At 37.6% G+C, this 24,482-nt stretch overlaps 1 protein-coding gene across 5 annotated transcripts in view; it reads left to right on the top strand.

Annotated features, from left to right (window-relative positions):
- PPHLN1 (periphilin 1) overlaps positions 1-24,482 on the top strand; it is a 69,839-nt gene that overhangs the window by 34,990 nt on the left and 10,367 nt on the right. For 3 of the 5 annotated variants that reach the window (XM_068669398.1, XM_068669395.1, XM_068669396.1), the window contains exons 7-9: positions 906-988; positions 4,698-4,817; positions 7,905-8,045. In XM_068669398.1, the coding sequence (XP_068525499.1) occupies positions 906-988; positions 4,698-4,817; positions 7,905-8,045 (344 nt within the window). Of the gene's footprint in view, positions 1-905; positions 989-4,697; positions 4,818-7,904; positions 8,046-22,195; positions 22,241-22,352; positions 22,542-24,482 lie in introns of those variants that run through there. The other 2 variants (XM_068669397.1, XM_068669399.1) reach the window with 2 other exon arrangements.

The following is a 24,482-nucleotide window of genomic DNA, read 5'->3' as shown; positions in this document are numbered from 1 at the left end:
GCCATATTGGTTCTCCTAAATAAGTCTGCTCAAATAATTTATATCCAAATTTTCATAAATGCTTGATAGACTTGTTTTAACTCATCCCTTTCTTAATTGAACTGATACAAATTTAATTGAAGCCAAGATAAGTCTGTATTACTTTCCATTTGTGAACAGTCGTGCAACTTCCAGTGAATGTGAATAGTTTAGTAAGTTTACACCTGCTGACAACAGACTTGTTGTACCTGTTCACCTCTTGCAGATCCTTTAGATGCAATCCGTAGACCACAGGCTGAAAACCAGTAGTCTGCACTGCAACCAGTTGTAGTGCTGTGGGCTGCCTGTAACCGACCTGTGGCAAGGCTGTGCACAGATTGTGATTAGCGTAGTAAATCTGAAGTGACGTTTTGCTGGTTTGAACACTTACAAGAAAACCTCTGATAATACAAAGAGAATTTAGCCTGTGGTTTGTTCAATACAGGGTTTCCCACCGCAGAGCCTTCCAATGTACTGTGGCTGCTAAACCAGTTCCTGCACTGCCTGGTTTCCTGGAGTGATTGATTGGTGGCTAATAGAATAAAAAGATAGCAATTCTTCATCTCACCTGCTAGGATTAAGCTTATTACAGGAACATTAAAAAGTAAAACGACATCATCTTGCCAAATCATATTGATGTGCTCCTCAGTTAAATATTGAGTAATGAGGTTTCCTAAATCTGCCAAGTATAACAACTCTCTCTTCTCTCTTTGTAAAGAGAAGAAAGTGTTATCAGAATTTATCAGATAGTGGAGGCTATAGATTTCCTGTCTGAGTTGAGCAAATTTCACTGAAGTTTTTCTGCCAATAAATTATGAAAGCCAATAAATTTGCAGCATCTGTATTTAATGTAATTTTGCACTTCTTAATTCATTCTTTAATTATAGGTAAAGAGAGGACTTCAGTTCAGACATTGAAAACGTCAAGAGATGCATCACCTTCGGGTTCCACAGCAGTGCCATCATCAAAGGTGAATTTTGTTTTTTGAGCACTTCTCACCATTCTTTCAGGTTGTTCATTGTTGGAATTCATTATTTTTTTTCCCCTCACTTGGGAGGAGATGCTGTATGCAGCTGTTAAGGAAAGGAGCATCTTGTATTGCTCTGCAGTCCTGCAGAGAGGATGGTTTTCCTTTATCTAGCAGGAAGGTGCTGCTAATGCTGTGTATCTAATGATGGCACTGACAATGCTTTTTATTCTGTAGTCACTGTCTTATTTTAGGAGAAAGGACATTTTAAATAGATTTTAAATCACTATTTTCTAAAGCCTGGAGTACGCTAGGAAAGGAATGGCAAGGAAAAAAATGAGGAAGCAGATTTTAGGAACAAAAGATCAATAGGACATGCATATACGTGCACTGAACTCCATTCTTTAGTGATTCTTCAGGTGTGACTGGATTTGGAAACAGTGAGGTGAAGTGTCTGACAGATTGGGAAGGTAATGTGAACAGAAGAGTAGGCCTGGAAGCAGGGCTGCGTAGGGATGTGGCAAGACTGATAGCATTTCCTCGGGAGCAGAGCCACATTGCAAAACAGTTTGGTAAATGTCTTTTAAGATTCTAAATGATGCTGTTTAATTTCCCATCAAAAAAATCTTGTCAGCTGAGCACCAACTACATAATCTTACTAATTAGTTAAACAGACAGACTAATAAACGCTAATGAACAATCAGCAGCAATCAGTTTTGTTCTGGCTGTCCTGTGGCAGTAAAAACATTTTCACATCACAGACTGCTTGCCTGAAATTGTATTTGAAGTTAAAATGAACACTTCCACAGGAGTATTTTCCCTACATTTTTGAGAAATATTTTTTAATGAAAAATAAACAATGCTATATATTGTTCTGAGTGAACAAGGTCCTATTAGAAAGTAGCATTCACCCTAAGTAGCATGATATAGTAGCCTGGTTCTTGGGGGTCTTTTTAATTAAAAAAAAAAAAAGTGGAATGTTTAAAAAAAGAAAAGGGGGAGCAGGGGGAGAATGGTATTTTTGTTGTGAGAAGGTAAGACTGAAGGAAATAATTAACTGGGTAAAAAAAAAATCAGGTTTTGGTTGTGCTGTGTCACTCTAAGTACTTATTCCTTATGCAGCTCTTTTGGAAGTGCTGTGCTAGGCACTAGTGAAGTGCCAATGTCCTTAAGAGGGGAGGCAAGTCCTGTGTTTTCAGTGATGTAAATAAGTAAGATAAAAGCTGTTAGGCAAAAGTTGCACTGATCTGGATTAGAAAATAAACTTTATAATTAGTTCACCTATTTTGCTTACGGACTTAACATCCTGCAGCTTAATACCAAATCTGTATTACAAATCTGTGGGAACAAAGAGATACTGCAAAATCTCTTGCTATGGTATTAATATGCAGTGTGAGCTTGAGCTATAAGTATTCTTTGTATAGCTTTCCTCTCCATAGAGCTCTGATCTATGCTGTATCGATATTTTATTTTTTGACGCCAGAGGTTTGCATATACCCACTTGGTGTAGACCACACAAAATACAACTTTGATTGAAATCTTTACCCCAGTATTTATTGGCTATACGTAAGCTGCAAAAATGGAATTACTTCAGTGACATTTTATCACTTGTCCCTTTTAAGTCCCCATATCTGCCTGTAATGTACTGTTTTCTGTCAGAGTTGCCTCTTGGGATGATGGCTGGATTACACTACCCAGTTAAACTGTGTAAATGCTTCACTTGTGTGGAAATATCAACCGAAAAAGTTGTGCCAAAACACGATACACATCTCTAGGGCGAGGGTCTTACAATCTAGAATGGAGAAATGAATTGAATGCTTCATTCTCCAGATTAAAGGAGATAATTTTCACTGCTCTAAGTAATAATTTAGCTTTGAAATACTTGTAAAGGTATATGCTTTCACAGCAATATCTCTTTTCACTTTAACTGTATGCAAATCTGAAAAAGTTTTTTTTATCTGTCTTATAATTAATTTTTTTACATATTCATGCCTGTGAATTAATACATGCTGGTGTTATCAGATCTTAACCACCTGTTTAATTGACTGCTGCATGACATCTTTTGTGTTTTTCTTTAATATCTTTCTGGACTACAAGCCTTGGAGGTTGCATCCAACATAATTAAAGCCAAAGACAGATGTGTGAGACAAGGAAAGCTTCCCAGAGAAGATAGCAGAAAACTGACAGGTTTTTGCTGCTCTTGCATTATGCATAAGAAAAAATGAAAAGACACCCTTTTTTTGATTAAAAAAAAAAAAGTTTTTTTCCACAAGATTATACATTTCTTGCTAGTTTACAACCTAAATAGCTTCAAATGTTTTCATTTGAAGTGTGCTCATGTTATTTTAATTTTCTTACCTTTAATAGAGTGTACCTGTGGAAATGCTACTACTTTATTACATAAAATACACTCAGAATTTTTAATATATGTTATTCACATGTGACCCATGTAATTTAGTGAGATTAAACATTTTTTTTCTGCTGTCTTACAGATACTAGAGTGGCTAGTTTCTATTTTCGGCTTGTAGAAGCGTTGTAAGGCATGTGAGATTTTATCTTATTTTTTTTGCAACAATAACAATTGGTGACAACAATATTGATTATTTCTTTTTGCAGAGCTATATTTGAGGAAATGGAGAGGTTTGTAATAAAACCACACTACAAGATTTTCTGGCAGCTAGGAAGAAGTCAGATTATGGGTAAAAGTTGTGCATACATTGGGGAATAAGAACATTGGGCAGGCAGCAGTTGGTAGTGAAATTAGTATAAGAATAATCATGTACTTTGGAAAAGTGAGCTGGGAGTTATATTGCCCCTTCCTCTCAGGAACCCTCTTACTAGCTTGTTTGCATATCAAACTCCTCGTTATCTCTGTCACCTCCTGATTTTGCTGATTATAATTCTGTAATTTTGTATTTCACTTATCAATTCAGTTAAAGGTTGTGTCTTTATGACACAGAATCCTATATCGGACTGCAGAGTGTTTGCTTCCTGTGGACATCTATGTAATTTGCAATGAACTAATGATAAAGTGTTTTCTTTGTTGATTTCTTGTTTGCTTTTTTTTGTCCATCTACATGCTAAGGTGGAACAACTATTGGGTAGACATTGTGGCATCCTTTTTCAGGCAGTTGCCTTTTGTATCTTTTTTGGTATCTTAGTGTGGCTGTTATTATTACTATTATCATTATTATTGCTATTATTATAATTTTTCTTTCTTTTCTGTCCTAATAAACCGTCTTTATCTCAACCCACAAGCTTCTATTTTTTTTTTTTTCCAGTTCTCTACCCCATCCCGCTGGGTAGGAAGGGTGAGCAAATGACTGTGTGGTGCTGAGCTGCTGGATAGGTTAAACCACAACACCTTTTATGCCTGAAAATTGCATTGAATTATAAGGTCAATCCACACTTGTGTCTGATTACTCCATAGTATCCATTAGATCCCTTTGTCTTTAAACTCGGCTGGTCTCAAATTTTTCTGTTATTTGACCTTTGAACAACAAAACAAAAATCCTGATTCTGAAAATATGGTGCTTTTTTAACATTTTCCTGAACTTTTTTTTGTTTTTAAACAAGTCAGCAACTGAAATCTTTGGCTTCCTTATTTCCCGTTTCAAGATGTTGTGAAAAATGTTTATTTTCATTTTGAGGATGTTTTTCCATGTGGAAATGTATTTCATGTTTAAACCTTCACTGTAATGTTTTTCTGCAGGCATTGGATAAGAGCAACAGACTATCGGAGAAGGAACTTGCGGAAGCTGCAAGCAAGTGGGCAGCTGAAAAGGCAGAAAAGGCGGATGAAAGCAGTTTACCTGAAAGAACAGAGTATGATGTAAGACAGGAGCATTAATCAATTTATTTTGTTATAAGTTACAACAGTAGCTTCTAGTTTTTTGGCACTTTCCTGAAAGGCATGTCTTATAATTTACCCTTGGAATTGTCTGCCTGTACTGTGAAATTTTGGTGTAAGGGGGAGAGAGGGAAACTAAAGCCTTGTGTTTATGATGCTATATTCGTTGTTTAAAAAAAAAAAAAAAAACACACACAAAACAACCCACAAAAACATAATGTGTTTTGTTACTATCATTTGAATTCATATTAAGCAACAATTGACAAAATCAGGCTCTGGTTCTCCCATGGAGAGTTCCCAGGGAACTGTTGCACTGGTATAAGTTGGCTTGCCTACTCAGCTCCCTAAAACCAGCGAGGGCTTACTGTGTCAAAATATGAGTGTTCATGTAAAACATCAGACCAGAAGAGAAGCTCTGGTTTCTTGAGTTCAGTTCCATGCCGTGGCAGTCTCTCATGTCATTTCAGTTATTCTTTTTTGAAAGCAATCCTCCTTCATCTTAAAAATTAGGCCTTTACCCTTGCTACTGCACTTGGTTGATAGATGGGTTTATTTATTTTCCCTAAACCTTTGTTTTGGTAATACTCAGCATTAATTAATTGTCAGTTTAGAACCATCTGTTCTTGCCTCTCCTTGCCTTCTGCCCGTATATTGAAGTGTGATTATAGCCCTTTTCAGTGATCATTTTTCACTGCTCTGCTAACAGAGCAGGCTTGCAGGCTCTGCGAGTGTTCATTAGTTGAGAAAACTTAAATAGTTCCGTATTTACTACTGAAGTTAATTGTAGCGAGATTGGCAAGGAACTGACAAACCTCTTGCTCTTGGACAGTTCAGCTGTGGATCTTATGTTTGGGCAAGTATGGGACTTACTTGATAACCTGAATCCCTGACTGGGGGAGAAAGCAGGTTAGTAGGGATTGCTGATGGGATCCTAGGGCTCTCAGATCATGGGAGCATTCAGCCTAGCACTGAAAGGACAGGGTTTCTGGGAGAGCCCTTATCACCTTTTATACCTTAACCATTTTTGAGACTTTCTCACCTTTCTGTCCTGAACAGATTGACAGACATAACTCTGTCTTTTGGCTTTTACTCACAGGAAGACTATATGTGACACAGGATTTTCAAAGCCAAGGCTGGCAAGATTAGTAGACAGTAACTTCTGGCAAAGAGACAGCAGCAAGAATCTAGTAAGCATGGTGTCTTTTAACTAGCATCTTTTGATGCAGACATCTGCCTTTTGTTGTTTAAAACAAATCAAAGTCATGCAGTGTTGTTTTCTTGTAGTATAGTCTGTTTTAATCCTGCAATCATTTCAGCAGGCTTCCTTTCAACTTGAGAAACAGTCTTACAAAAACAAAATAGTACCTACTTTACAAAGTCACATCTTAAACTTTATAGTTAATGGGATTGTATTTTATATTTGTTTGTAAATGATTTGAGGGAAAATAAAAGCATCTTGGGAAGCATTACATTTCCTCCTTGTATTTCACACTTACAGAACCAAAGATCTAGGCTTGAGAAATAAACAGACTGGATCTACATTTATCTGAATTCTCAAATCATGCCCATTAATGTAATAGCTATCAGCAACTTCTTGATACTAACAGGAAGATACAGTTAGGTAAAAGAGTCGCTCATTTCTCTCCAGGAAAAAGAAAGTTTAAAAAGGTGGTGAAGTGTGGAAAAATAAGGAGCAAACTGATCCAAGCACAGATGCCTTGTAGAGGAGAACATGTGCATGGGCAGTTCCATTTGTAGAGAGATTCAGGAAGGCAGAACTGAAGAGAAGTATCACTCATGTTCTTGATGAAGGGAAGGTAATGCAATGGAGGAAAGAACAGAGTGGACCGTAGGGAGAAGAGTTGTTGCCTCTCTGCCTCAAAGGAAATTGCAGTGAGAGAAAGATTCAAAATGAAACAATTGTTGTAGATTATGGAGGAGTCTGAGATGATTTATTGACCAAGAAAGTGTGTCACGGGAATGCTAATGAAGGAGGTGAGGCATTTCATTCAGAGTCCTAGCAGAAAGGGTACTCACCTTGATTAGTAGGCTGTCATGTATGAATTGCAACAAATTTTTTCCTAGTTAGTTTATCTTGCATAGTGTGTAATGGTTGAACCTTGTGTTGCACTGAACTTTTTATCAGCCTCTACTCAGGCATTTCATGATTTAGTGCAGCGAAGAGATTCAGGGTCTGCTCTTCATGGTTTATATTGCTTCTGAGTTTTGAGCAGATGCTCATAGGATCACTTCAACTTTTTTTTCTAATGCTCTTCTCCTACACATTACTTAAGTCTTAAGTTCCTCCACTTCTTTAGTTTTAAATAGTTGAAATTTTATGCATCTAATTCAATTTTCCAATCTTATTACAGAAACACCCCAACCCCCCTTTCTACTCTTGTATAAATCTGTTGTGTAATATTGTATTTAAATATGCTGTAGTAATTTCTTCTCTTTCAGTTTTCTGTATAAACTCCTTGAAGTGTGAGTCTGTATTCTTTAGGGCAGGAATACTGTCTCAATTTCCATATTAGAGGGAAGCCTATGAAATTTGATACTTCAGTAAGATTTCTGACATTATTAGAAATCCTCTAAGCACATCTTCTATTGCTATGTAATAGGTATCTCTTTTCCTTTAATATTTAACCCATAGCACTGAATACTGCAAGAGTTCTGATTTTGTCATTGACTATTTAACTTTGGTTTTGTTACCTTTATGCATTCCCAGAAAGCTAATCCCACTTTAATTGTGGATTTCTTGCGGGTTGGTTGTGATAAATACTAAATAGACAAGGTTCTTCTCAGAGGAAAGGCCTGTAAAGGTTATCTGACATTGTTGTCCTTACACAATTAAGACTGAGTCATGGGTTTTCTGTAATGTCATTTTTTTTACGTTTTTAACAGTTACAGAAATACGGATTTTAGGTTGTAGCAATAATACTTCACTAATGGTCTTGATAATCAAAGTCATATTTAACTAAATGTATTAGTTAATGGGTTTTTACTTTTGGTGTCATATTATGAGTTTTTATTTTCTCTCAGAGCTGTGAATATTGTTTTTCTTTTAAGGCTGGATCTTCAGCGCCAATGTATGTCGAACAAACAGAGGAAACAGAAACAAATATAACGGATAATACGGAATTGTATGAGGATGGCCAGCTTCTTTGCCGCTCAAAAGCAATTGCGACTAAGACCAAGGAGATTGAACAGGTGAGTCCCTTTGTTTTTTTTGTTATTAACACAGTGCTTGTGCTTGTGCAATGGTTTGATCTGCTGTAAATATCTTGATTTCTTTCTTTGTGTCCTCCTTGGAGCATAATAGAAACGTAATCTAATTTGTTGATGCAATGGGATCACAACATCTCCATCTACAGAGATTCATTCAGATACATTACTGAAGAAGTACGAAATTTATCTGCACATGGGAATTAGTGGTAGTTTTCTGTAACTTAAATGTAGCACCTGTTATTTCACAAGTCAAGGATGATTGCTGCTGTGAATAGCTGTTCCAAAATCAAATATAAACAGATAATTTCAAATGTAATTAAAAATATGGCTTTACATGAGATCAAATTATCAAAAATGACTTTTACACTATAATTTCTTTAACTAGAATGTATACAGTTCGGGGATTGAACACTAGAAGCTGCCTGTTGTGGTTTTGTTTGGTTTTGTTTAACTCATCCAGTGCCGTTGTCTTTATTCAAAGATTAAGAACCTTTACATTTTTCTTCGACTGAAGGGTTTTCTGTCTGGATGAGGGGGGTATACATGTATTATGTTCAAAAAAATTATTATTTTTTCTTTTTTGTAGAGTGTTTGGGGTTAGATTCAATAGAAAACATGATTTTTGTTGCTCTTCTTGTAACATTGAGTTTTTGAGGAGGTTCGGTAGAAGGTTATTCGTCTACTAGTCTTTACCATATCACTCCACAGTAAGGAAATCAACTCCAATAACTTACTATATTTCGTTTGTCATAAAGAAATGAAGTGTTTTGTTTCCATAGTTTTGTTACGTTTAATGTAGAGTTTTGGAGAATTTTCTGACTTTTTTCAATACAACCCTGCCCAACATTGGAAAATTGGTTTAAAATTTATAAGTTGGTCAGGAGAGGTGATATTCATCAGGCATCGAGATCTGATATGCAAAGTTTTTGGTGTGTGTCTGTGATAGGTGGAAAGAAGGTATACAAATCACTTATCCCCTTCTTGATCATCTCATAATGTCTTCAAGAAAGTAGCTGTCTGGTCTGTATGAGAAAAGATTTTTAAGTTTATTCTAGGTCTCTTCTCTCTGAGCTCTTGTGGCTTTTGTTCTGTTGCCGGGGAGCCCATTTCCTATACTGTAACACTGTTCCTTTCTCTTGATACATGAAAACCAAACTTTTACTCTCTTTTTTTTTTTTTTTTTTTAATGTTGATTTTGCATAAGGGTTTTCCTGGTGAAAACGGCATTATCTGTGCTGGTTCTGCCTGGGATAGAGCATGCTCTAACTTTTACTAGGGTCATGCTGCAGTTGGTCTATCCTTGTGTGTCAATCACCAGTTTGTACGTGGCCTAAATCAGCTACCACCAAATACATAAACTTATGACTATTTAAAAGTAACAAGCAGAGAAGGAAAAAAAAGACTAAGAGCAGATTTTTCTGAAAAGAACAACTATAAATATTTAGCTGATGCTGGTGAAACTGCAATTGGTTTATTTCCCATGAAGACGTGCCCCTAGGTCCTAGAGATAGGCTTATAGTCAAGAGTGATGAAAATTGGGGCGTAAAAACAATTGTTGTTTTTAATGCGATCTAAAATTATTATGTTTGGTAGTGTTGACACTTATCTCTAGAGGAATCTAGATTACATTTTATAAAACAATACTTTTAGGAGTTTCACTCAGAAAAGCCTGAGGAATAACTTTAAAAGTTTTTGATTTCACAGAACCAGTTTCTCCTGTTGTTGATTTGAATACTGAAGCTGCCAGCTTCCACAGAATTAAAATAAGGTTTTACAATCATACTGGAAGCATCTTCAGTACATTTCGTTCAACTGAAGAATTTTTTTTTTATAAAATCAGGTACTGTAAATTAAGTTAAAGCTAGAGAAGACATATATTTAATCATTTAAACTTAGCACTGTAAAGTGATCTATGTGTTTTTCCAAGAAATTTTAAGTGATTGCTGGTTCAGCAATTTAAACATGATCCAGAAAATTTATTAGTATGATAGCCGTAATGTTTTTCATGATTGTGAAACACAGCAAGTCTTTTAACTGTATCTGGAAGCAGTCTCTCTGTAGAAATGTTGTAGCCTGTTGCATTGGCTTTGAATTCTCAGGATCTAAAAGGAAACTTGGTTTAATTCTGTGTGGTGGGAGTTCTCCGGTACTGACAAGGAAGGTGAGAGGCAGCAAGGAGTGGAACAGGAGCTAAATATTCAGGCCTGTGGTGAACTGTTTACTGAAGGTGCTCTGATGAACTTCTCAACATAATTTATGCTGTATTTCTTCTACTGTTTAACCAAAAGCATGTTTCTGGGCTATGCACAGTAGAATTAGTCCTTAACACTCAATTTTAATACTATTGCTTGTCACACCACACTGCTTATATAGATGTAACATTTAAACTGGAAAGTAAACTGTAGGTTTTAATACTCTTCAGGAAAAGGAAGACTGACTTGATAATGAAATATAGAAAATATTTACAAGAAAGCTCTTATCTAATTTGTTTCTGCACTTAATGCCTTTGAACATGTCTTTCCCTCTGTCCCCCGTAACCATAATTTTGAAATGTGGTGGTGTGTGTTGTCTCAGCATGGTTGGGTAGGCGACCATCGGGTAGATGTTTAAGACTGCTCTGGGTATTTGAAAATAGCATAGCAGAGGATTTTGCATTGGCAGGTCAAGGTCAATGAATGTTCAGAGGTTGCTGATGTAACAATTTTTTGTGTATTTTTAATCCTTCTGAATCTCATAATATCCAATACAGGCTAATGCATATTGTTTAGTTTCTGTTTTTATATAGTTAAGGATCAGCTTATGCTTTTAGCACGTAATGTGCTGAAGTGTGGTTTTTTTCGGAAGTGATGACAAATACGTCCTTGGTGTTAAGTTCCCAATTGGAGCGATTCACTGTCGGCGTTACACAAAAGGCTATCTCTTTGTTGCTCCTTATAAGCAGGAGTAGCAGGGATTCTTGAAATGTCTTATCTTGTCTAGACATCAAGTCTGCAGCACTGTATTAACTAGGCCATTATTATGTGTCCAGTTCTTAAATGTTGCATATGCAAGTTTAAGTGACACGGGTTACCTCTGAAAATCTATTAATTTTCTGAAGACAAATTTTACCAAATGAGCCAAGTACCTTCCTTGGTTTTGGCAAAAAAACAAACCTCCTGTGTTTCTGAATGAGATTGGACACTCAGACTTCAAAACTTCTGTTACCGCAGAGCTCTGGCATCTATGAAGGAAGCGGGAGTGAATGCATTTGTGAATGCATTATTTTTTTTTAAATGGAATTACTGCTTATTACTAGATCTGACCAACTGGACCCTTTCAAACAATATTTTAAAATGTTCTAACATGTAGATGGATTGCTTGTTTACTTGACTTTCTAAATTAATATTACTTATTAACAGCCCTCAGTAGAATTAATGACCTGTTACCCATATGGACAGCCTTCTTGCTGGAAGATGCTGAAGATCACAGGTTTTCTAATGCTTATGTTTGAAACCTCATATATATATAGTGCATGTAAAGAAGGAAGAATCACTATGTGTTTGGGTATATCATCTGCTTTCTGGTATAAAGTCCAGTCTGTAAATGTGTACACTGAATTGCTGTTTTCAAGTTAGTTCTTGTAGGGTAGGATGCTTAGACTTTGCTTGTGTTTGTATGGCATCTGGAACAAGAGGTGGTTACTTCTCTTGTGTTTACTCCTTCACTCTTTGGGAGAAATGGGGCTGTAAAAACAAACCAAAAAAAGCAACTGGAGATGTCAGGCATTACATGCAGAATCTATTTTCCAGTTCCCAGGATGCTGAGTACACTCTTATCCAGGACTTCCAATTTTTACTTTAATTGCTATGCTGTTTGATGGGAAAAGAGGAAAAAAAAAATCTTCAGTTTATACTGTGAGGCAGTGTGGACTCCTGAGACCACGTGGAGCAGGAGAATGAATAAGGTAGAACTAAGTTTGAAGACCTGTAAACTTCCTTCCGAAACTGGAGAACTGTCCCTGGGAAGGATAACAAGTGATTGATCAGAGAGGTATGAGAGGCTGAGGAAGAGAGTTCAAGGAACGTGTATGGTTGATGTTATCAACAGTGTAAAGGTGGAAGGGGATGTAAATTTGAAGTAGCTTCCAGTTCTTGGCCAGGAATAAGCTAATGAGAAACCATGGTAAGTATATCAGAAAAGTTTTACAAGTTTTAGGTGTGTTAGGTTAAATATTTAAGTTTTAGCAGTTGTAGGGAAATAAATGAATAAATTGGAGTAACGGGAATCCAGGGAATAATGGAGGCAGAGGCTGTCAAAGCTGACCTTGGATGTACCTTTTCTTTTTGTCTTCAGCTGAGCCAGAGAAACGGGTTATAGTTTCCTCAGGTTGGCTTCTTGGTATGCTTGTGCTGTTGCTCATTTCAGGCAAAATGATCTGTGTTAGAAAAAATCTCCTAATTAAAATATGAGTTAAGAGGTGGGTAAGTTAAGTAGAGCTAAGAGGAACTGGGGTAGCTGGAGAACACATTAAAGGATTAGCTCAGATTATGGATGAGGTCAGACGTGCTTTGTTTCTGATGGGAGGAGACCAGACAAGAGTAATAAACCAGACGAGAGTAAAAGATGGGGAAGCTGTAGATCTTGTGTTCCCTCCTAGTTTTTCTATTGTCCTTCAGACCTTGAGTATTTAGTACACAGTAGCAGGAGCTTAATGAAGAACTCCTCATCAGTCTAATTTGTCTGGTAGCATACTATGTGTCATGCCTCTTCTAAGCTTATGTTCTTTATTTTATTTTATTAAATGTAAGAGATAGTTAAGAGTATTAATTTTTTTTCCTAATCAGGAAAATTTGTGTCTCAGTTTTTGGTATCTTGCCTTAGGCATCTCGGAAAAAATGATGAGGATTCCTTTTAATGGTGGTATCTGCCTATGGTCTAGTTTCATCCTTCTGTGGTTTACTGATTTCCTTATATGAGTACCACTGCCCATACATACAGGACAAATAATTTATTACTTTTTGCACATCGTTAGGCACTGTTTCTTCCACATTAATTATGACTTGCTAATTTTTCTACAGTCTTTCAATATTATTAGAGTTTCTTAAGTTTTAGCATTATGAACTCAAATCAATTACGTTGTATGTGTTTGCATTCTTACAGTTCATGCTTGGCTTAAGTGGTTTTTGTTGAAACTGCAATGTTTCAGCTTTCTAAATCTGAGCTGTTTATTAGAAATCTGCATTTTCATGTTTATTGGGACTGCCAGATGGAGAACATAAAAGCTTTTGGTCAATATCTTCATTGTACCATTGATTCTCCTTACAAACACATTGATTTAAAACAGGATACTTGTAAAAGCTTCAGCTACTTTCCTTCCCTTGTGTTTGAGATACTGTACCTTAGAAGTTGCAGTCTTCCTCTTCCCAATTGTTTAGTCGTGTTCTCTTCCCTTTCCATGGACATTAATGAGTTATTTGGTACTCGCTGCTGTGCTCATAATTACTGCTGCATATGCAAAACCAGAGCAACTCACTCGTTTTACTTCTGCACCTGAAGGTATATAGTTTAATAAGGAAATGTATTACCACATTTCAGCTTTTTGCCAGCAGTTTTTTTCATTGCAAAACTGATAAAAAGTGATTCTTGTTTAATGTAAGCACTCCTAGGGCAATACTTTGTGAGAGAATTCAACACCAGAGATGTTGTACACATGTAACAGTAAGGTATGCTCATTCCTAGTGATTCAAATACATTACATGATGGAATTCGCCTTTCTATCATTATTTATCTAGGGAAGATTTTGTCTTAGTTTGTTCTGTCTTACCTTTTTAATGCAATATTTTTTTTTGTCCTGTGCTAAGCACATTGTTGTGAAGTTGGTTAGTACTGGGAACTCCACCTGTAGAGTCATCAATACAGCTTTTGACCCAGTGATGCTTCATTTATGTGATTGAGCAGTACTGCAGACTCCTTGATCTCCAAAGGGACTCTTAAGGTGGATTGCTTACAGATGGTTGCTGGTGGATCTCTGGAAGACTTAAACGGTAGCAGTTAAGCACTTGATAAAATTGCTCAACTTAATTAAAACCAACAAAAATGTGAATGAGAATTGTATCTGTTTCACTCTGTGTCCAGCTGTTTGTAAGGTGAGGACCACTCGTTATCGAATAAAGTGAAAATCTAAGGAGTCATCCACTATTAACATAGTGTTATTAGTATTATTTTGCTATTAATAATAGTACTATTAGTACTATTACCTATTAGTATTACTAATTACTATTAGTACTATTACTTACATTACTATTAGTAATAGTGTTTTTTCAATCAGCTGCTGGCAGTGATTGATCTAAAATATCTTGTAAGAAACTACAACTTAAGAGGGTGAAGGAAGACTTGGAAACTATAATACTGAAGAGACAAGAAGAAGGATTGCTTTCACGAGATAAACAGGATTAACATTAAACAGGATTGGAAAAGACATTTGGAAGAGGATAAACTATCTAAAAATGTGTAGGCCTTGATATATGTAATTAGGAGCTAATTACGAGAAATTGCCTACTGAAAAGAATGTCAGAAGTTAAGGTGCTTGGAAGGACAGGCAGGAATGACACAGGAAAACCTCCCTCAGCTTTCTCACTGAAGGACAAAAGCAGAAATGATGAATAGACCAAGCCTTAACGCAGGCAATGGTTTCCATGGGGGTGAGGGTTACTGTTTTGGGGATGGGTTGCATTTTCTCTTCTTATTTTTTCCTTCTTCTTTCCTGTTTTTAATAACAGCCCAATATACCTAACAGTTAGGTCCAGACATTTAAATTGCCTCAGGAATTGCCCTGGCTCAAAGAACTACTCTCTAGTATCTATTTTCCCTGCCACCATAACACTGCTTTCACGTTAGCTCCATCTGTATTCCTGATACAGTCTGAGCATTGATCTTCTGAGGACTTTGGAGATAAAACGGGATGTTTGCAGGGCACATGGAGAACAGTGTCACAAAGGGAAAGAGTTTCATAAAACCGTGTGTGATGATAGGAAGGGGGTAACCAAGCAAACGTGCAAAAACCCCTGGTAAGTGGCAAGTGCAATTTAGTCACGGAGAGGTAGGTGACAGGAGGCACTTGATGTTTAGCACAGAAGCCAGTTTCCGTCTCTGCTGTATAGATAAGAGCTCCCAGGGCTCAGGAGGTTGAACAGACAGCCACAGAAAAGTATTGCACAGGCAACCTGGAAGTAGGGAAAGTCCACTGCAGTGTGAACCTACAGCTTTGTTTTTGAGTGTCTCACAAACTGCGGGGCTGATCGTAATTTAGCAGCAGCTTGTTTGGTAGATGATAGCTTTGCTGGTACACAGAGTTTAAATCCTCTGATCCATTTGTAATCTGATTTGTATAAAACACTGACATGCTCCTGTAAACACAGGATCATCTGCATCCAAAGACACTTTGGTGATGGACTGTATTTGGCACTTAGTTTTAAAATTCCTATTTCTTTTTGTATTCTGATTCTCAGTCCCCATCCCAATGTCCTTTGTGCTGGCAGTTGCCCAACGGAGCAGGCTAAACTCAAGATGATTTGAAGATGGATAGGCTACAATTTCTTAATAGCTGATTCTTCCCTGTGTATATTAGTGATTGGGTGGCAGTTTGGAAGCAAAGATTTTTCAAAAGCTGAAATTTACAGAGATCTGTTTGTTGTTCGAATTATTTTGAGTGCATATAGTGTTTATATACATATATTTCTCAAAAACTTGACCTAGAAAGTATTTGTACACTCTGACCTGTAAAATATAAGGCAATCTTATAGTTATTTTTTCACATTTATTTATTTTAGAAAGTTAATTCCAAAAGTCTTTGGAGTTAGCTCTTACTTTCCTAAGTGGTATGGAAAAAATCTTTTGTTGCACAAGTACCTTATGCATGTACTATTTCTGTAAGTTAAGATTATAAAAACATTAGATTTTTATCTTGGGGTGTAAATGACTAACATACATCATCATTTATCGCCGGCCCACAAGTATCATTTTCTTGTTTTGTTTGACTCTTATTTGCACTGACGTGATTTTCAGCCCTCAGAAATCATCTGGTCATAGACTACTATGGACACACAACATTTGGTGGCACACTTCACAAAATGTTGCAGATGAATGAGGGGCAGGATTCCCCCTGGGACATGGGGCAAAGGTTTTGCAGTGTGCCCGTTTTACCTTGGGACTGTGAAAGGCTAACGAAGTCAACTTGACTCGTAAAAATCACAGAAGTTGAAGACTGAATGAAATAGGTCACGTTGTTCATGGATCTCTGGCTTCTCATGCTTCTTTAGGGCTGTTTGTACATTAATTTTCTGAACTATTTAACTTTGTGTATTGCTCTGACTGGCACTAATAACCCTTAATAGATCATTTAATTGACTTGTTAGCAATCTCTCCCCCTTTCCTGCCCCCCAAACAGCTTAAGTACTTTGTTTTGCTACAACACTTTCATTGCTGTGCGTACTTACTTGGCCGTAATGCCTCCCCACAAGCAGTTCACCACCTCAGAGTGGTAGGTAGTTCACATATTAACTTTTTTAGTCACATGCTACCTAAGGAGAAAAATTCCGCATAAGCACTTTAAACGCAAACTTGGAATAGATCAGGCTGTGCTGACACAGGCTTTTCAGTGAGCACCTACAACTGGAGATTTGCCCATTTTGTTGCTTTTTGAAAAAAACAAAATTGGCTCCCTGGGAAAACTGGCTTATGCAATGTGCCGTGTATCTTTCGAATCTGCTCTCAGGTTTCAACTGAGTTCAATTTAGGCATAACCCGAGATGATGTGTTGTTACCAGCTCTATGAAAATGGGCAGTAGAAGAAACTTTGAGCTCCAGTAGAGAAAGACCGTAGCATTACTGCATTTCATGAGACATGGGAACATCCTCTTATGCAGGTGCTGCAGTTGGTTTTTTGTTTGTTTTTAATGGGGACTAATAGGGAAGATAAAACTTTTCGAAGTATTTGTTTAATTTCTGTCTAAAGCTGCCATCACCAGAACTCTCTTCTGTAGGACACCTCACCATCTTTTAACTTGAGTAGTTTGTGGACAAAATGCTCTGTTTCAATTCAAATGCTAACCTCTTACAGCTCATTAAAATATTGGCACTTCTAGGCAAATGAAACATTCAGGAATCTTTTGATATCATTTCTTCACTGCCTGCCAGCCAATGCGATGATGAACTGGAAGTAGGCAGTTGCAGAGAAATGTCCCCACAGAGCTCCAAGTGAAGTAAAACCCTTTTGAACACTACCACTGAGTAGGATGGTTGCATCAAAGACTCTGTTAGGGTTAAGACACTGTTTCTTTGCTCATTTCATGGGGGACCTGTGAGCTGGATGCAGCCTCCATGAAGCCTGTAAGTAGACTTCTGCTGGTGGGGCAGTCTCACCCAGCAGAGGGACGGAGGCTGTACCTTCGCCAGCTCTTGGCAATGAGTGGTGCTCCCCCTCAATCAAAAGTACATTTAGTTTTTTTTTCACGCAGATTAGAGAAACCAGCATAGGATGGTGTGTGAATATCAAGGTAGGAAACTTCCTTGTCAAAATTCCTTTTTTTTTTAATGGAGAGAAGTGCTAAAGGGAAGATGAAAGGATGACTGGGTGGCAGAGAGGATCCAGCAGGCATGAGCAAAAAGGTGCAGGGGTTTCTGAGGAATTGGCGGATTGGAACTACGTCTAGCTGAGGGGTGATGTGTCCTGTGAATTGGAGGGAGGAGGCAGTCTGGAAGAGATTAAAGGATTTGCGGTGACAGGAGGGTTTTAGAGTTGGCAAATGAGAGTATGGAAAGCAACGAGCAAGGGTGGGACTGGACATGCAGTTGAAAAAAAGATTTGTGCCGAGATCAGGAACTGCAGCCAAGAGGGTGGGGAAAAGAAAATGATGGGGAGTGATTGGGACATGGGTGGAGATGGGAATTAATTCCCCAGGAGAAGCTCTGAAGCCCATGGGCAAATGCAGTGGAGTTTCTCACTGGCTGCGGGGTGGAGACGCTGCATCATGCAAGGAAACCTGTTGCTATTTCTAGCGCCAGAAACAAGCGGGGAGCAGTCAGGTGCTACCAGCCTGGTGTCTTCCCCTCGCTGTACCCTCGGGACATCCACGGGAAGCTGCAGTCGGGAGGCAGGATGTGCAGCATGCCAGCTCCCAACACCTGAAACTGCTCGCGGAGGAATGAGATAAACACATCACTGCTGGTTGTGCTCCTGTTTGCTTTGGCTTACCCCGCTTCTCATCAATTAAAAATCAAAACAGCACGGATAATTTCGTCATGTAAAAGTGTTTCAAATGAAATTATTAACGTGTTTGCCCGAGTGGACGTCTAGCTATAACTCAAAAAAGTCCCGATTAATTTTTAAATGCTTTTCTTAGTTTTTGCTCAAATTCATGATGAGGCGTAACTGCAGTTCACGGTACGGTTTCCCATTTTCTTAGTTTGCTATCGTAGGATGTTTTCTTGCAGCAATGTTTTCTCTAAAATCAGAGGCAAAGATAAACTCTAAGATTCTGTTTCCTGCCTCACTGAAGGCAGTCGATGCCTTTTCCTCCGGGTTTCTAGCAACAGGATGCCTAAATGTTGAATTCCTAACCGTGGAAAGATCTCTGACTCGCCCTTGGTTTGGTTCAGGCTGTTGGTTTCTTGAGCCCATTTATAAGTGATGTGAGCTTTTAATAACACAGTGAAATGTTTCATAATCCATAAAACAAAATTATTGGTCTTGTTATTCTTGCAGGCTCCTTTTGGATTGAGAATTGCATCTGCATTCCAAATGTGACAATTATCATCTGTACACTAGTGAACATACAGTAAAATGGATGTAGTACGGAGTCATTAACATACCTAATCCAGATGTGATTAATCTAAAATTGCAAATTTGTCTGTGATTTGATAAGACAGACTTTTAAAATGAGTTAAACCAAATATAGCATGCGTTCTTGGTATGTGAATTTTCCACATCACTTGTCAGCCAGTACTTGGGGAATGGGGCAGTGGTCAAAAAAAAAATCTTCCATTAAAAGTAATAATATTGTCTTTTACAAGCCACGGAAACACAGTTTTGAGAGTATTCCTTTCTATTTTAGGCAGGCTGAGCTTTTTGCTGCCAGGAAAAGCATGTGCCCGTCATAGGGAGTTGAGACTCAAGGCTTTTGATTTGTGGAGGTGTTACTCGTGTCATAGTAAGCAGGTAGAGGAGTGATTCTGGTCAGAACTGGGTCATCTATTGCAGATATTATTCCCTCTTTGTATATCTACATTGATCCAAATATATTTTTTATTGATGGGAGAAACATAACTTTTGCATGTACTTGCTTTTGATGGTGCAGTGAAAATGTAAGGTAACTTCTCACTTGTTTTAGATCTGTGTATATGGTGGGGGCTTTCAGGAACATAGCGTGGTTTGCAACACCATCCCCTTCCCTTACTCGGTGTACAGACCATTTTATTCACTCTTTTTGAGTCATGGCATTCATCATAAAAATGTTCCTTTCTACTTTAGGAAAAGCAGGGTTTGGTCATTTGTAACCCTTTTGTTAAACTGATAGCAGACATTTTTCAAAGTCTGGTGTCTTTGGAGTAACAAGGCTTGTGTCTTATTTCTCTATCTCAGGCTTCAGTTTATCTCCAATCTGCTGTTTGACCAAGTAGTCTTGAAAAATAAATTACTATGTTGGTGAAGAATTAGATTAAGATATGCATAGTTTGTTTGGGATAAAGTAATGAGCTTGTCTATGTTGTGGATTGGCTGAGGTATTAAAAGGTCATACCGTGTTAGCTGAGTCTGAATACTCCATGTCAGGTGAGGTTCTATGCATATAAAGGTGAAAGCTTTCACTGGCTTATTTGCAGTTCATTGCAGTATGAGTTGCTCAGCCTGTACATCTAACTCATAAGTTAGCTTTTTACTGCATTTCTTAAAGCTACTCTGTTATTTCAAATGAAATTTCAAATGAAAGCTTTGAGAGAAGGTGTGCATATGTATGTATGCAGGACTCAGTGTTTAAACAGTGTTCTCATTTGCTTACCAAAGTGTTACCTTTTATGTTTTCATATTTGATAGAAATGCCTGAAATGTACATTCTTAAATATTTGCCTTTTATGTCGCAAGGTAATGCAAAGACACTCAAATAATTCACTTGATGTGAAATATTTTTCAATGAGTTACTGATTTTTTTTAAGGAACTAGATTATAAGGGAGCAGAGAATACTTGGGTACAATGTGGTAGCAGAAGTAAAGGTGGTGGGAAGCGATAGTTGTGCCCTGTTATGTGTGTGTTGGCCATCTGCAAAGTCTTTGGAGCCAATGAGTGACTTGGCCTTGTCCATAGCAATGCTTGTGAGCAACATGGAACTGAGGAGAACACAGATAAGAGGTGAGCAAGTGAAAGAGAGGTCAGTGCTGAACCAAGGTAAGATAAAGTGAGTCAATGAATCATATCAAAACCAAGCAATGATGTTCTCATGTGGTTTCAGTGCATTGCAAGCCAATGAATGTGAAGTGATGGTCTTATTTTTTTCATTAAGAACGTAAACTATTGGCTTACTCTAAGGAAGGCAATTTTTTTTTTCTTTAAATGAAAGTTACTGTTATCCTACAGGGTTCATGGTGCTCTTTAAGTCAATAAATGAAATAATCCTTTGTTTAGCATGTAAATCAATTCTTTGTGGATACTAATCCTTGGAATAACAAAATGTCAGGGCTTGAAAATAGAAAGTTTGCAGTGTTTATATCCTTATGTGATTTTAAAAAACAGAAAGCCCGCTGGAATTTCTAAATGAAATGAGAAAGTGTCATTCATTTTCATTGCGCTTTTTATTGAATTTGACTTGGTCTGTTCTGGATGATTAAATCTGTTTCCTCATTCGATTCTGTTTCCAGACAGCGTGGTTCAGCTAGAATTTGACTGGCATAGATTGTTTTGTTTTGTTTTTTAACAAAAAAGTTCTGGAAAGCCGCACAGAGCGAGGAATGCCTTATTTTTCAGGATGTGTTTGTACGAATAACCCCTGTCTATCCTGTATCTTTGAGAGCACATGGTAATCTTGTATGGAGTAAGGTTAAAAGGTAAATGGCATGGTACTGTTTCTTTTGGCTATTGCATTAAAGTGTTTGACCTTTAGAAACCTATTTTTATCTGAGGCAGTAAACTGTTCTGCTTATCAAAAGAGACTTCAGCGCTCTCTTTCCATGCTGTTCTTATCCAAAACACACCGTATCAATTTAGCATCAGCAGCCTTTATCTGCAGCGGCTATTATTCTGCTAAGGGATGCAGCATTAAGAAGTTTATTTATATTGTAACAGTACATTTTATTCAATAAGCACTCTCATGTATGAATCTATGGGCTCCAGTTTCATTATCTAGTTTAGATCTGCTGTATTACCTCCTTATTATGGTGGTAATCTAAAATTCCTGCACCCAAAATGCTGCTTTTAAGGATCAGAAATCTGTAGGAATACAGTGATTATAAAACATGAAAGAAGGAGATTTAAATCCATGAAAGGAAGACTAAGTGCAGATTCAGTCTGTTAAAAGTTTAAGCAGTTTTCCAACGGACTGAAGAATTATACAGCTGGCAAAAGTTCATCAGTAAAACATTGCTTCATTACAATTGCCAAGAATTCTCGTTGCTTTGCTAAAAGTAGGCCAAAATCAGCATTGCAGAAAAGAAAAATATAATTTTTTATTACATTACTATTAACGGTATTGGATTGATAGACTGGTATAGAAGGAGATGGCTGTGCTGTTTAATTTTTTTATTGATGCAATTGTTAATTTACGTGATGCTTTAGCATCGTTACTAGCAAACAAATACTGGTAGTATAATCAGCCTCCCTACTTTACAATGAGAGTAAATAAGGAATTTGAGGAAATAAATTGAAAAGGGCTGAGTGTAAAGCTCTTCTGTCCTTGTGTAAGCTTTACCTCCCGAGTAATCTCTGATACTTGTTGACTTAGTGAGTTTGTTACGTCACGCTGTTTTCATAATTTATAGATGTCAGGGATCACAGGAAGCTGCTCTAAGATATCTGAAGAATACAGAGCTCAAGCTCTAAAAACTTCCCCCTCCCATCCCACCAAAAAAAAAAAAAAAAGTGTTTGATGATCCCAGTTTTCTTCTGCAGGTCGCAATGCTTTTTATAACGACTGACTGAAACCAGACTCTGTAAGAATCAAAGCCTTTCAATGGATGCCAGAACCTGAAGACAAGCGAACACTTCAAAAAGTCACAAACGTGTTCACATACCTTGCCAAGTTCATTCCAGCTCTGCCCTCTGTCAGGTCGCCCCGTTAGACGACTTCTGGAAAGTGTTGGGTGTCACTGGGCTGAGCGACGCAGACATTCCTTCAGTGAGTTTGATGGGTAGCAGTTCTCGTGCTGAAATGCTGCAGCCGTGCTCGACTATCGCATTGCTACAGGCACGTAACGAGGAAACGGGAAGCCCATGTTCTTAGACTCAGAAGATCTTTTAAAATACAAAATAGGCTAATTTTTCACATGGAAAAATAGCTTGTGGTATAAAAACAAGCGTTTCCCAAGCTATTTGAAACAGCTGATAACTGTGATTCTTTGATTTTTCTTATGAGCTATAACTCCAGCTTACCCAATAACTGATTCAAAGTACTCTAGGATACAGCCAGTGGTGTATCCACTGCGTAATGCTGAACTTCTGTGTCCGCCTGGACCACAATTGGTAATCACTGCCTTAAGATATATGATTTACTAACCATAAAAGACAATTTCTGCTCCTTGTGGCTTTCCCTTTAGGGAGACATGTTTTCTGTTTTTACCAAATTTTGGATCAGATTTCTGCTTCCAGTTGAATTGCAAATAGATAGAATTGTGGGAACAGATTCAGGAGGGATAGTCTGAGTGTTGGATGCTAAAAAATACAGAAGGAAGGAAGATGTTTGCAATAAGAAATGAGGCTTCATCATGTATCTTTTCTGATCTCCTCTCCCCTGCTCCCCTCCTAGCCGTTACAGGCTAAGCCAGCTTTATGTTCTGTCTCTTAAGATGCTTCATTTTTGACTGAAGATGCGTGCTAAGATGCACAGTTGTTTAAGCACAGATCCTGTGTGCTTTGTGTAGGTTAGGCAACAGCTCTATAGGATGTCCCAAATGAGCCCAAAGACTTTTAACCTACTAGGATAAAGCTAAATGTCCTCTCTAGACATCATCTCTAGCTGCTCATCACCCTCTCACCCAAAACAGATGATTCCTCCCTGCAGCCCCACTGACATACTATGTGTGATGTAATCAGGCTGATTTTGCCTAAAACTTAATTTTAAAAACCTAATTTTGAGAGCAGCCTTCCTTAGTGCTGGCTCACGAACCAGTGAGGTGGTGATTTCTGGTGTGGGGATGGTGACAGGTGGCAAGGGAAAATAGGCTCCTCAGCTGTCACAGCTGCCTATGGAAAAAGACACCATCCACAAAGTAGGGAAAATTATGGAAGGCTTAAAAAACAAAACAAAAAAAAACCAACACAGCCTTAATTTACTTTTTTCTTTCTTTATTTTTATATTTGAAATTAGCACTTGAATAAATGACAAGTGACTTCTTAGAGACAGAGACAGGACCATGACTTGGACGTGAAAAAAAAAAAAGCAGGTCCATTATTGAGGCACTAATAAAACTGATTTGTGAGGCTAATATAACGTGTGAAGTAATTCTAAACTTCTAGAAACCTTAAGGTTTAACATAAACTAAGTAATAAAATGTTGGTAATCTAAGCAATTGTTTTTCTTCTTGCAGCTGTTGCTTTTCCTCTCTGAAGAAGTTGACCATTACATACAGTACTTCACTTATTTGCTGGAGTATTTTCTTTATTCTGTGCATGTAATTAAAAGAAAAAAAAAAAGTCTTATGGCATGCATAACTAAACCTGCTTCAGTGATTTATTTTTTAACCATTCAAAAAAAATGAAACAAAAAGGTTGCTCTCAGGCAGTGATGGTGAGAGCCTTCTCGGTTAAGGCTGGTTCTTAAAGTCGTTGTTTCTCTAGCTTTTTGCTTACAGTAAGTTGCCAGTTAATCATGCAAGTGATCTGCTAGTTGTTCTTAATTAGAAAGTTTCATTTTTATTAATTTTCATTCTAAGTGCTCACTTACATTGTGCCATGGAAGAAGTTACAGGTGATCCACACTCTTGAGCACTGCCAAAACCAAGCCATTTTAATGCGGCGTGTTGCATCCGAGAATTCTTGTAGCTGAGGGTATTTGATGAAATTGAAAGCATGAAAACTTCTGTTGGGGAAAAGCTCATTCACCTCAAGGCACTTTTTGGTAACAATTCATGCCCCATTGCTGATTTTGACTGCAACACAGTCTGTATATGTGGATTTTAAACCTGCTGTACCTTCTGCATGAAAAAGGTGGTGTGTGTTTCTGATGAGAGAGGTTTCTGTT

The sequence above is a fragment of the Anas acuta genome, chromosome 1 (assembly GCF_963932015.1).
Source record: "Anas acuta chromosome 1, bAnaAcu1.1, whole genome shotgun sequence".
NCBI classification, from domain to species: Eukaryota; Metazoa; Chordata; class Aves; order Anseriformes; family Anatidae; genus Anas; species Anas acuta.
Note: the sequence above shows the minus strand (reverse complement) of the source record. Positions and strands in the feature narration are given on the sequence as shown.